The 13,308-nt window shown below is 35.7% G+C and overlaps 1 protein-coding gene across 2 annotated transcripts in view; it reads right to left on the bottom strand.

Annotated features, from left to right (window-relative positions):
* The window catches only part of CUL3 (cullin 3), a 97,215-nt gene that overhangs the window by 16,138 nt on the left and 67,769 nt on the right, over positions 1 to 13,308 (bottom strand). For both annotated transcript variants that reach the window (XM_043909865.1, XM_043909867.1), the window contains 6 exons: positions 12,936 to 13,050; positions 10,539 to 10,767; positions 6,354 to 6,499; positions 5,451 to 5,627; positions 3,884 to 4,054; positions 3,152 to 3,259 (listed from right to left, as the gene is read on the bottom strand). In XM_043909865.1, the coding sequence (XP_043765800.1) occupies positions 3,152 to 3,259; positions 3,884 to 4,054; positions 5,451 to 5,627; positions 6,354 to 6,499; positions 10,539 to 10,767; positions 12,936 to 13,050 (946 nt within the window). The remainder of the gene's footprint in view (positions 1 to 3,151; positions 3,260 to 3,883; positions 4,055 to 5,450; positions 5,628 to 6,353; positions 6,500 to 10,538; positions 10,768 to 12,935; positions 13,051 to 13,308) is intronic.

Raw genomic sequence — 13,308 nt, 5'->3', positions numbered from 1 at the left:
TAAAATGCCAAGGGGTCTTATCAGTATCATTTTAGAGAAAATTCTAGAATACCTTTCATCTCTGTTTTTAAGTACTCTTGCCATCTTAGTACAGAAACAACATATTTCTAACATCTCAATCACATTTCTACTAAACTGACCAAAACTTTCAGGTTTTCACAGGTAGCTCACATTCTACCAATCTTTGCATAGGACGCTAGGCCCAGTTCTACACAGTAGGTGCTCTGTAACTATTTGCATAATGTTTGACTACCTCTATAACATACATGCTAGCATTACTGTCACAATGACGTTATTTTTTCCCTTTAAACAGATCTTTAACAAGATAATTTTTTAAGAAAACAGAAACAAAGCACATCAACAGAAATTATTAAAGGGGAAAAGCTCCAATACTCTGGCCACCTGATGTGAACAGCTGACTCACTGGAAAAGACCCTGATGCTGGGAAAGATTGAGGGCAAAAGGTGAAGGGGCAACAGAGGATGAGATGGTGGATGACATCATTAGTTCAATGGACATGAGTTTAAGCAAATTCCAGGAGACTGTGGAGGACAGAGGAGCCTGGGATGCTATATTCCATGAGGTCGCAAATAGTCGGCTGAACAACAATCACTGTTCAGCTTTATCATTAAGATTCATAGCTTGTTCCATTTTTATGTATCCTGAATGATTCAGTGAAATTTTTAAAAAAGAAAAACAAGTTTATAAATATCAAGAAGTATTCCACACTTAGATCTCTTCATAAATGTATCTTAAATGAGTTACTCCATTTTAAAGAACTGAACCCAGAAACCTTAGATGACACATAGGAAAGATCATAGCAAAGATGCTTAGATGATGAATGGAAGAGGCCTGAGAACTGTTTACACATTTGCAAGCAGAGAAGGGGCACCCAAATAATAATGTCTTTTATCTCTTTTCTCATATCCCCATATCTTGCTCCCTAATCTTTCAGTCTTTCTTCAAAATGTCATTTTTTAAAGGAGGCCTTCTCTGACCACTCCTCCTGGCTACAGTGTTCCTCTATATATCCTATCACCAGCTGAAGTGCTCTGTAATTACTTGTTTACCATCGTGCCTCCCAGATTAGAAAGCAAGCTCCATCATGGTAGGGATTCTTGTCTATTCTCTGCTATATACCCAGTGTCTAGAACAATGCTCGGCACAGAAACAGTGAGTTATTTGTTAAATTAAAAAGAGAAAGAACCTCAAGGAACTATTGCTCTAATGGTTTGGACCTTTTATTTCTAGCTATTGTAGTAATATTTTTAAGCCATTCAGCTTAGTTTCAAACACAGTACATGACAGAGACAAGTACACAAAGACAAAGGTACTGAAAAAGTCTGTCTGGATGTAATTTGTTGATATAAATGAACAGAAATATGATAGCAAGGTGGTTTTCCTGTCCTTATCCCCATGAAAAAAGTAAAACAGGAAATAATGCACAAATACTTAAATTTCCTTCAGCATAATAAACATGACTTGTCTAAATAAAGTATACTACAAGTATTCAGAATTTTAAGAGAGTACTTGTTATATGACTTCTGAAAGTAAACAGAAGAGTCATTCTATTTCAACAGGTAAAGAACCTTTAAGAAAGTAACAGAAATATCTGAGGATTGGTGATGTTTTAAAAGGGCTTCAAGATTTCAGAAAGTTCAAGATTTGTTTTGATTACTCTGTTACTCATCTCAACAAGTGTTCTACTTAATGGGTTAACAAATTTTGAAATGAATATTCCACCATAAAGTGCAGGATATACCTGAACAGTCAAAATGAAAGAACAGAAAATATACAAACTTCATGGAAAGAAAACAGAATCTGATGAAATGATCATACTGAACAATCCCGGTGCAAAATAATCAGTTCAGTTCAGTTCAGTCGCTCAGTCGTGTCCAACTCTCTGTGACCCTATGAACCGCAGCACGCCAGGCCTCCCTGTCCATCACCAACTGCCGGAGTCTACCCAAACCCATGTCCATTGAGTCGGTGATGCCATCCAACCATCTCATCCTCTGTCATCCCCTTCTCCTGCCTTCAATCTCTCCCAGCATCAGGGTCTTTTCCAATGAGTCAGCTCTTTGCATCAGATGGCCAAAGTACTGGAGTTTCAGCTTCACCATCAGTCCTTCCAATGAACACCCAGGACTGATCTCCAAAGAATGGTCAACAGTAAATAAAGACAGTAATTTTTCAATCAAAAGGCCTTCAACTATCACAGAAAAGGTACTTGGACACTTGAAAAAAAAAAAAACTTAAGGTAAATACAAAGCTGAGAAACAGTTTAACAAAAAAGAAGAGAGAAAACTCTGAACTTCATTATACCCCACTGAAATCTTCTCAAAAACTTCACTGGACTCCACAGTCTTACTGTAAGTTGCAGCTCACTGCCTTCTGGTAACCACAATACAAACGCACACCTACAACACACCAGCATCAGGGTTGCTGTGCTCAGGTCACCCTTTACCAACCCCGAGATGTCAGGCCCTTTTACCCTGAACTTTCACATGAAGAAGAATACTGAGGTACAAGAAGCTCAGGTAACAATTATAAGGCAGTACCATCCTAGGGTAAAGAAAAAGTATTAAAACTCAGTAAGCTTGCCTAGGGAGCTTCCCCGGAGGCTCAGCAGTAAAGAATCTGCCTGCCAATGCAGAAGAAGGTTTAATCGCTGGGTCAGGAAGACCCCCAGGAGAAGTAAATAGCAACCCACCCCAGTATTCTTCTTGCCTGAGAAAATCCCTTGGATAGAGGAGCCTGGCTGGCTGGAGTCCACAGGGTCACAAAGAGTCAGACACAACGGAGCGACCAACAAGAAGTCTGCCTAAGCCTGATATTCTTTCCATGATCTATAAATGGTTATAACAGCAGAGTAGCTCCATTTATTAAATATTCAGTGCATTCCTTCAAGTAGGGAGGATAAACTAATTTAAGAATAAGAGAATATATTTTAAGATTAGAAAAGTTAGAAAAATAGGTTACACGGGGGAAATAATTTTTAAAGCACTCACAGACAATACATATGTTGTCTCTAATGACGTTTAAAGAAATGACACCAGCAATTCAGTTATCTAAATGGATGAAAATGCCTATTACAAAAGACTGCATATAAAAAAATTTTATATAAGTAGAAATTAATGAAGAATCTCACCCCAGTGGCCTGTAGATGTTGCCTGAACTCATCCATAGTTGTGTTTGAGATGCTCATATCCCTAAACATTCCTTCCAGTTTTGATGTGAACTGACATCCACATTCAGTCTGTAGAAGAAAAACACAAATATACACAAACAAATGATGGATTTTGTTATGAGGAAACATACAAATTCTCCCATGTTACTGCCATCCTTTCTAAATCTTTCTAATAGTTGTTCTATGCCTGTAGGCACCAATTTTAGTGGCATTAATAACCTAAGAATTTTATTTTAAAATGCAAATTTCCAGACTCTCTCTTAGATTTCCATAAACCCAACTGAAGGTAGGGCCCAGAACTCTGTGTTTTTAACAAGAAACACTTAGGTGATATGGGTATAGGTGGCCTGTGGATCACACTCTGTGAAACAGAAGTGTATGTCATATTCCATTTACTGCTTCCCTTGTACTGATCCTCCCCCAGATTGTCATAAATGTATCTGCATCACCAAGAGAAATTCCAGTACACTGTGAATGTCCCAGAACTTGAACAAATCTCTGAATACAACTTTCTCTTAAAAAAAAAAAAAAAAAAAACAAAAACAACAACCCAAGTCCCTCAAAATCTAGCTTTGTTAATTTACAGAAACAAGTATTTTAAATCAATTATTTCCCAATTACTTGTTTGTCGGTGCTCAATTATGTGATAAACATTAGTTAAGGGCACTCCATCCCATCCTAAGCATACCTTACCTTTAACTTAGAAATCATATTTTTTTCAGAGTCATCAGAAACACTTTTATTTGTAAGAAGTCTCCTGGCCAAGTGTTGCTTATAATAACGTTCAAATACATCTTTTTCTTGCATAAACCTAAAAAGGACCATTGCCTTATCCAATATTGTTTCTACTTCTTGTTCTGTTAGCTGCAAATCAATTAGAAGACAATTTAACAATTACACAGCTTTAATTCTACAAAAACAGCATCACAGTTTGGTTTTAAAACACCACTAATAACAAACATAAATATCTGGTTGACCAAGGTCAGAAAAGAGATCTAATGTGAGAAAATAAGGCCAGCCCCCTTCCTACAGCTCGGCTCTCACATCCTCAACTAGTGCAGCATGAATCAGAAGTTGGAACGGTGCTCCACTCCCCAGTGGGCTAACTCTGAAAGGGAGAGGTTGATACATGGCTGGATTAAAGGATGACTAAGAATAGCTGAAATTAAATTTTAATCACATAAGAGAATTTTACAGTGCCCTTGCATTGTAAAACATATTGGCCAAAAGACAGTTATTTTTATATGAGCTCATTCAAAATCTAAATTGTTCAAACAGAAGCATAACAATATGTTATATTTCCCAAAGCAAAAAGGCCTCTGACCCTAATCTTTTAAACAAGGGCAAGATGATACTGTGGCAGGTTGTATTCAGTTTATATTAAAAATTATGGAAGACTACTTAGATGTGTCTTTTCTATTCGGCGTCCTTGGTAATCTTCCCCGTTTCTCTGTTATTGTTACCTACTGGCTGCTTTGCCCTAACATCTCACAAATCCCAAGATGAAGTCAGCAAAACCAATTTACACATAATCACAATCTGCTTATTTTGATTTTCTGTGCTATATTGCACTTCCAAGATCCCAGATATATTATAAACACTTGAAACTGAGCTTCCATATATGCTATCAAACTATTTTCTGATATTTATTCTAGACGAGGCCTTCAAATTCTTGACACTCAAGTACTATTGGATAGATAACCTCCAGAACCAGGTAAGAGTAAGCAATATTCTATGTGTAATGCATAGCTGTTCTCTAGTTTCTTATTACCTCTTAAAACATACATAACCCTCACAATCTGAAGTTTATGGCTGTGTGGTTGTTTCTGACGCCAATGACACATTACGTGAAATGTCAAAGTACTTCTGACCACTTCAAGCACTTAAAACAATCCTTTCAAATATCACAGTGCACATTTAAGCACAGCAAAAGTGAAAAGTCAAAGTGTCAGTCGCTCAGTCCTGTCCAACTCTTTCAGACACCATGGACTGTAGCCTGCCAGGTTCCTCTGTCCATGGGATTCTCCATACAAGAACGCTGGAGTGGGTTGCCATTCCCTTCTCCAGAGGATCTTCCCAACCCAGGGATCGAACTCACGTATTTCACATTGGAGGCAGATTCTTTACTTTCTGAGCCATCAAAGAAACCCAAAAGGCTGTTTAATTTTATATCTACAAAATAGTCTAATCTTATATTTTATTTCCTAATGTTACATCTACAAATAAAACTTAATGTACTTTCAAATGCTTTAACACTTACCCCTTTGACTCCCTTTTTCAGCTTATCATCAATAAATAATGAGAGGTATTCAGGGGACCTGGAGTTGAGGTTGAGAAAATACTCAAAGTCACCCGCAATAGTCTGTTTAAAGAGCCTGTCATTATTGAACGATTCCTGGAGGAAGCGATCAAACCTACTCTTCAGATCCAACAAGCCCTTCCAAATAAAAAAAGAAAAAAGAAACTTAGGATACATGTTAGTAACTTTTCTATAAACAATACATGCGTGACTACACATTTATCTTTGATTTCATTAGTAATAAATGTGTGCATTCAGGGTTAAACTTACAGATTCTATGTTGTTACTTTCAAGCCTATATCTAGGCCTGTATTAAAAACATCAGTGGTGAGAGATGTATTCTATCTTCCATTTATGTATTACTCTACTGAAGATGAAACAAAGATCCTTTTCCCTCTTTCTCCCTACCTTCCTCTATCTTGATTGAATGGGTGAGCCTGAGAAAATCAGCTTTAAAAATACACACAGAGAAAGCTGATTGTTGATACTAAAACACGAAAAATTTGAGAGCATAATATATTCGTAGTACTGCTTGAAAGCAAAATATCTTGAAACAAAAAGTCACTAAAACAGTTATTTTTTTCTAACACATGAGAGCAAATAAACACTAAGGCATACAAAGAAGAAGAAAGAACTTTCATTCTTGACACTATTTAAATAAGGTCTTCATAAAGAAGTGGCTGAGTTTGGCTCCCTGATATAAACATACATGCTTTCCAAAATTCCTGAAATATTTATGATAATTACACATATTAACCTACCACTGGAACAGTTCAGTGAAAATACATACTACATCACTTTGTAAAAGTGATCTTTTTAGCACATCAAAATTACTTTATGATAGAATCTTCTGTATTTACTTACCTGGATATAGTCTACCGGATTCTTTCCTTCTCCTTCCTCAGAAACAAGGGCTTTACCTTGTTCCCTCAAATAGGAACTCATACACTCACACATTGTTTTCAAACCATTTGGCACACGACTAAATAACTTGTACATGCAAGCAAGGTCTGCAATCAGAAGGAACATACAAATTGGCTACATTAAAGATTAAGAAGAAAAAAATAAAATCTGTTCATTTGTGATATTTAAAGAAGCTCCATTATGATCTATTTGTAGACCACATTAAAAAACTACTAAAAAACAAAACAAAACTCCAGCAAAATGGGGGTGGAGTGGGGAAAGCTAGTTAATGGTTATTATTGCAACTTACCAAATACATGGTACAGATGAGATACTAAGCATCAATAAACAGTTGTAGCAAGTTTTGGTTTGCATGGAAGAGATGTCCAAATAGCATAAGAGACAAGTCACAAAAAAGGAAAACTGAACTTCTGGGTTCCTACATAATTTATCCAATATAATTCTAACTTAGAAACTAGTAATACTACAAAACAACTATCAAAAGAATAACTTTAAATTTGGCATGTCCAATTAAAAAAATCAATGTGGTATAACTGGCAGTTATTAACGAGGAACTTAAAAAACCAAGAAAAGTCTTACAGATATTTTGAAGCATGTCTATCTCAAAAGTTCAATACATATACACCATGGAATATTATTCAGCCATTAAAAAGAATTCATTTGAATCAGTTCTAATGAGATGGATGAAACTGGAGCCCATTATACAGAGTGAAGTAAGCCAGAAAGATAAAGACCATTACAGTATACTAACCCATATATATGGAATTTAGAAAGATGGTAACAATAACCCTATATGCAAAACAGAAAAAGAGACACAGATGTACAGAACAGACTTTTGGACTCTGTGGGAGAAGGCGAGAGTGGGATGTTTTGAGAGAACAACATCGAAATATGTATATTATCTAGGGTGAAACAGATCACCAGCCCAGGTTGGATGCATGAGACAAGTGCTCGGGCCTGGTGCACTGGGAAGACCCAGAGGGATGGGGTGGGGAGAGAGGCGGGAGGGGAGATCGGGATGGGGAATACATGTAAATCCATGGCTGATTCATGTCAGTGTATGACAAAAACCACTACAATACTGTAAAGTAATTAGCCTCCAACTAATAAAAATTAAATGGGAAAAAAAAAAGACACTGAGATCTAAAACTTACACAGTTTTCATGTGTAATGAAATATTACTCTTTTGACTTTTTTTCCAGCCTAACTGGTAATGGGCCAGATCTGACAGACAGGCTAAAACTTACCCACCTTGTCTGTATTTATAAGATCAATTTAGATCCTAAAAATACATGAATGCAACTTTTATAAGAAGGGCTTCAAAATTTGTTTCAATGACTTTCAAAAGCCAAGTTTTTGGACAAACTATTCTCATCAACAATATACGTCCAAAATAATCTACACGGAGCAAATCTTATAGTTTCTCACATTTGGTATAAATTATAACCAAGTTGCCCATGTTAAATACTACAAATGCAACAGAAATTTATGGATATGTACTACAGTAAGCTTTTGTTATCAAATACCTCTAACAAAACAGTTCCCAACTTTGTCTTCTTTGTTCCTATGCTGTTATAGTTTTGTTATATATTTAACTGTATATAATCTAATAAAATTTCATTGTATGTAATCCACTGTAAATAAATGGATGGCATAGTGGAGAATGTGAAAGAGAAGAAAAATTATGTGGCAAGAAATTAAATATTATTTGTTTATACTTAAACAGTAAAATGAGACTATCTGAACTTAATTTCATAGTGCTATATGCATTTCACTATTAATCCAACTAATCCTCCACTCATGGTGGGAAAAAACTTTCCCTTTCTGATCTATAAAACATTTGGCTTCATAATGGTGAAGTTGCGTCTCTGACGTATTCTTTACATACTGTTCAAGAGCAGGTCCTAGCATAATTAAGACATTTTGCAATTAGGTTTCTAGTGGAAAGCCAGGAAAACTGAAGCCATGATTTTTAAGTTTAATTTAGCATCACAGAAAGCTGCTTACTTGCTGAGAACATTAAGCACTAAATAGAAACTATGGTAAGTGGCTATTCTGATACTCTATCATTTAGGTGCTTATTAAGCAGTTGCCATGTGTTAGATATACTTAATGCTTTTGACACAAGTCTCCATGCAGGCTACAGATACTATAATTCAGGTGTGCTCAATAATCTCTCCATCAAACATTTCCTAGCCTCTTAATCTTCAAGCCCATTTAATCTCCCCACTCTTAGCCACCCCCACCAAACATGAATAAGAAAGCATTAACTCAGTAACTAAACAATACATTAGAAAATTGATTCTCATTCTGTTTAAGTAAGGAAAATTGCTTTACATAAAGTCCTAATCTGCCAGGGATCATTAAGATTTGGGTCATCAAACTATAGCCCATGGAACAACTACAGCCCACTGCTTGTTATTATACAGTTCACAAAATAAGAATGCTTTTCACATTTTAAATGGTTGAAAAGTAAAAATTGAAGTTTTATAGGAATACAAGTTTATTCATTTATGTTACTGTCTATGCCTACTTTCTCACTATTATAGCAGAGATGGGTGGTTTACTGTATGGTCCACACCCATAAAATATTTATTCTCTCCTTTTAGAAAAAAAAAATTTTGCCAATCCCCAACTTAGACAATGGACATCCAGGAGTAGCTTATTTTGGAAAATATCCTTAAAAATGAGTTTTGTTTTGCTTTTACAGAAAAGCTTTATCAAAGGGTTTTTTTTTTTTTTTTAACATTTATTTATTTGGCTGTCTCCAGGTCTCTGTTGTGGCACGTGGGATTTAGTTCCCTGACCAGGGATAGAACCCAGGTCCCCTGCATTGGGAGCTGGGTATCTTACCCACTGGACCACTAGGGAAGTCCCTCAAAGGGTTTTTTAAAAAGTAACCTCCTTTAGCTTAATAAAGACAACAAATTTACATACAACTTTTCCGGAAGTTAAAACATATATAGAAACATAATCATCTGAAAATACAAGACAAAGACTCCCCTAGAAGAAGAATGGAACAACCTCTCTTGCTACCATCTTTCTTTTCCCTTCTTTTACATCTTCCTCTCTTTTAAATTATTAAACATTATTTCACTCCCTACCTAGGCAGTCACCGTAGGGTCACACGTCATAGGTAGTATGTATTTCTTTTATGAGTATGTGGCTAAAATATGGCTAAGACTTCACCCAGCACCAGATTTATTTTTTAATACCAGGCACTGTATGTGCTCCGACTCTCACCCGTGCCTGACTCTTCGCACCCCCACAGACTGTCCGCCAGGCTCCTCTGTCCACGGGATCTTCCCTGACACAGGACAGAACCCACACTTCTTATGTCCCCTGCACTGGCAGGCGGATTCTCCATCAGTAGCACTACCTGGGAAGCCCTTTCAATACAGTTATCAGTGACTTAGCAAGTCATAGTTGTAACGCAAAGCTTCAGAAATTAAGAATGAGGACAACATGACTGTTCTTCATAATTTGTCCCAGGGTATTCATCAAGAAGTATCACTTTAGGGAAATAAGGTAAATAGTAAAAAAAAAAAAAGAGTAAATGTTAGTTATCTCCAAAATGTTTACTTGTAAGCAATACTCCTTTCTCCTTTTTCAGTCTATAACTTAAGAGTTCCTCTAAACACGTGAACATGGAAAACATGTAAATTTTTGTATTTTTGGTACCCTTATCACAACCAACTCCCTAAAGGAATGCACACAAAAATTTAAGACTGGAACTTCAGACTGTGGAGTGTGTGGATGAAAAAAAAAGTCTAAATGCCCTGGCATATAAAAATAAAAAGTACAGGAGCAGGTCAGGAGCTCACCGGCCTCATCAACATTATTAGACTTATCTCTGGGTTAAGAAAAACACAAAGTGAGGAGACTGAAGATGAGAGAAAAAAGAAGCTATTCAATCCACTAGCAACATCTAGAAACCTTATTAAGTGTAAAGCTTTACTGTAAAATCCTATCAAAGTAACAACAGTGATAAAGTAATCAAATATCATGACTTCTTGAAAACTGATATAATGTTCAACAGAAAAAAGAAAAAAAAAAAACAAAAAAAAACCCAAGAACCTGGAAGACCTACAAGAATTTAATTGTTTTTCAATTGCTAACACTTACCTTCTGTCTTGCCATTTTTCAACATATGTACTAGCCCCGAATTCTCCATTTCTACTATAGTTTTCATGTGCTTGGAAATGAGTTCCCTCTCAACCACCTTTACAATTGGCTCTTCGGTTGATTTGTCAAGGCAGTGCATCACTCGTTCTATTTCTTCATTAATTCTAGCTTCTACTTTCTTTATATATACTGAAGCACTGTTTTCTGCTAGAAATTTCTGGCTTTCCATCTGCAATCAAAAAGCATGATTTTTTTCTTTTTTTAAACAAAGCAGCAAAATGTGTTTCTGCTTTCAACTGGGTTTCTACAGTTTCTCATAAACCAAACTAAATATCCCAAGCTATTTACATTTTATATACTGTCTATACATACTCGTATCATCAGAACGATATCCTTTAAAGCATTACATACAACTAAATTAACATACTACCCTTAAGCAGTGCTTTTCAAACTTTGCCAGTGTATTCCGAATAGCAGAAAAAGCAAGCACGTGCCAGTAAAAGTTGAAACTACAGAATGAAGCATCTGACCCCAAGTGACAGTACAAAGCAAGCACAGGACAGTAAAAGTCCAAACTGTAGAATGAAGCATCTGACCCCAAGTGAGAGGGAAAAATTCCTCTTTGTTTTAATGTAAAAGTATGCCTAAAAAGATTCATCCCATTTATCATACAGTTTTGCTGGCATACTGGTAGTTACTAAAGTCCTCTTGCCACCCTACTCCTACTCTCAAAGGAATATATATAAAGTTTGAGAAAGAGAGCTTTTCAGTAACTATCAGTCTTGTCTGCTAACACCAGTCTTACACAGAAATCTCAGTAAATTTTAAATGCTGACCCTACTGACTTTAACCTAGTAGTAAAATTAACAAATATATCTAAGAATTACATAATATTAGACATGTTAATATAAATGATATAAAAATTTAATAGTATTTTCCATTCTCTTAATAAAAAGTAGTTTGAAATAAAGTCTCTAAGACTACCCATCATCACACCAAACAAAAATCATGGTGAGACAACCACTTCACTATTACATTAATACATATATCACTGTAATATATTTTGGAAACCTGACAATTTTCAACTTTATTTCTACACTGTAATGAAAGAAATTAAAACAAATGCAAATGTAAAAGCACTGTCAAAAATATCCAGAAGTAGTTGCTGCGTTATCAGAAAATAAAGACTGTTTCCTACATCATAAAATTAGTATTTCATAAAGCATGTTCAGGCTCATCAGTACAGGCCATAAAAATCTTTCTGATAGGTTACAAACTGATTTTTAAAAACTGTGGCGGGGGTGGTGGTACGGTGATGTGGGCGGCAGTGTGCAAGTATGTTTGTTTTGTTTCTTTATTGGTAAGTGACAGAAAAATTTCAGGAGTCCCACATTTATATACGTTCAATGGCTCTTAAAAATGACCTACTGTAGAGTAACTGTAACTTTCTGCTTGTTTATTTTTAAAAAGCTTACTACTGAAATTGAACAGTAAAGTTTTTACTGAGTCTACTTCAGCAGTACTCAAAGCTCCTACTATAAACTGCTCAGATGGTTGAGGCTTTCAGGAAGAATGCCCAATTACCATGACCCTATAGACTGTCTCGTCTGTCATGGTACTCATTGTTATTTCATTACAAATCAGTACTAGTTTATCCTTACTTTCGGCCATTCGGTTGGTTTGGGGTTTTATATACAGCTGCAAATTTGTATCTTATAATTTCCTCATCAATAGCTTTTAAGACATATATGTGCACTATGGGATCATACCTATTATCTAATCTATATTTATTTTACTAGTAAATTACCAAAAGCCTGAATAATGAGACTTCATTGGTGATGTACTGCCTATGAATTTATGGCAAATTACAGTAACATATAAATATTATAAAACTTAAGGTTATTCCTAAGTTTATATGTTTTATACATAAAATTTGTTAAATTTTTTTTTTTTGATGGGGACCATTTTTAAAGGTTTAATTAAATTTGTTACAACACTGCTTCTGTTTTATGTTTTGTTTTTTGGCAGAGAGGCATGTGGGATATCAGCTGCCTGACCAGTGACTGACCCCACACCCCTGCTCTGGAAGGCGAAGTCCCGACCACTGAACCATTAGGGAAGTTCATATGCATGTAATTTAAAAAATCATCAAACAACAAAATCCTATAAAGCATTATCCTTCAATTAAAAAATAAATTAATTTTAAAAAATCATGTGACTTATAAGCTCCTTCACTGGAATGTGAGCATGTAGGGTTGGTGTGCTGAAGGGTATAAAATTTGCACTCTTTTCCCCAATGGGCCTCAGGACAAAAAGGTCAAAGTGTTTAAATTAGTAACTGTATTTGGTAATCTTAAGAACATCTTATAAGTATGTATTTATATCTTCACTGATTACCTGAAAAAACTCTGCAGACATTTCCAAAAAAGGAGCCTCAAAATCTTCTTCATAGACTGATCGTCCTTCGAGACCTAAAATCATTAACATCTGGCAAGCATTTCTTATTGCGCCTCTGTCAAAAGAAGTTAAACCACTTGATAATAAAAACACATTAAAGATTCACGTGAAACATGCAACAGAAGTAGCTAGGAAGACTTTCAGAACAACTTTAATGCAAGTGCTCAATCTCCCATAAGCAACCAATGTATACCATAAGGATTTAGAGCGATTTCAGTTGGAAAGCATACTGTATAGCTATTTATCTCTAGCTGTCCTCATGCTGCCGTAACTCAGAACACGACTTAACAAAAGGGGCGCAACAGTTCTCGGT

Source organism: Cervus elaphus, chromosome 8 (genome assembly GCF_910594005.1).
Source record: "Cervus elaphus chromosome 8, mCerEla1.1, whole genome shotgun sequence".
Classification (NCBI taxonomy): domain Eukaryota; kingdom Metazoa; phylum Chordata; class Mammalia; order Artiodactyla; family Cervidae; genus Cervus; species Cervus elaphus.
The sequence above is the reverse complement of the archived record's forward strand: the minus strand, read 5'-3'. Positions and strand labels throughout refer to the sequence as shown.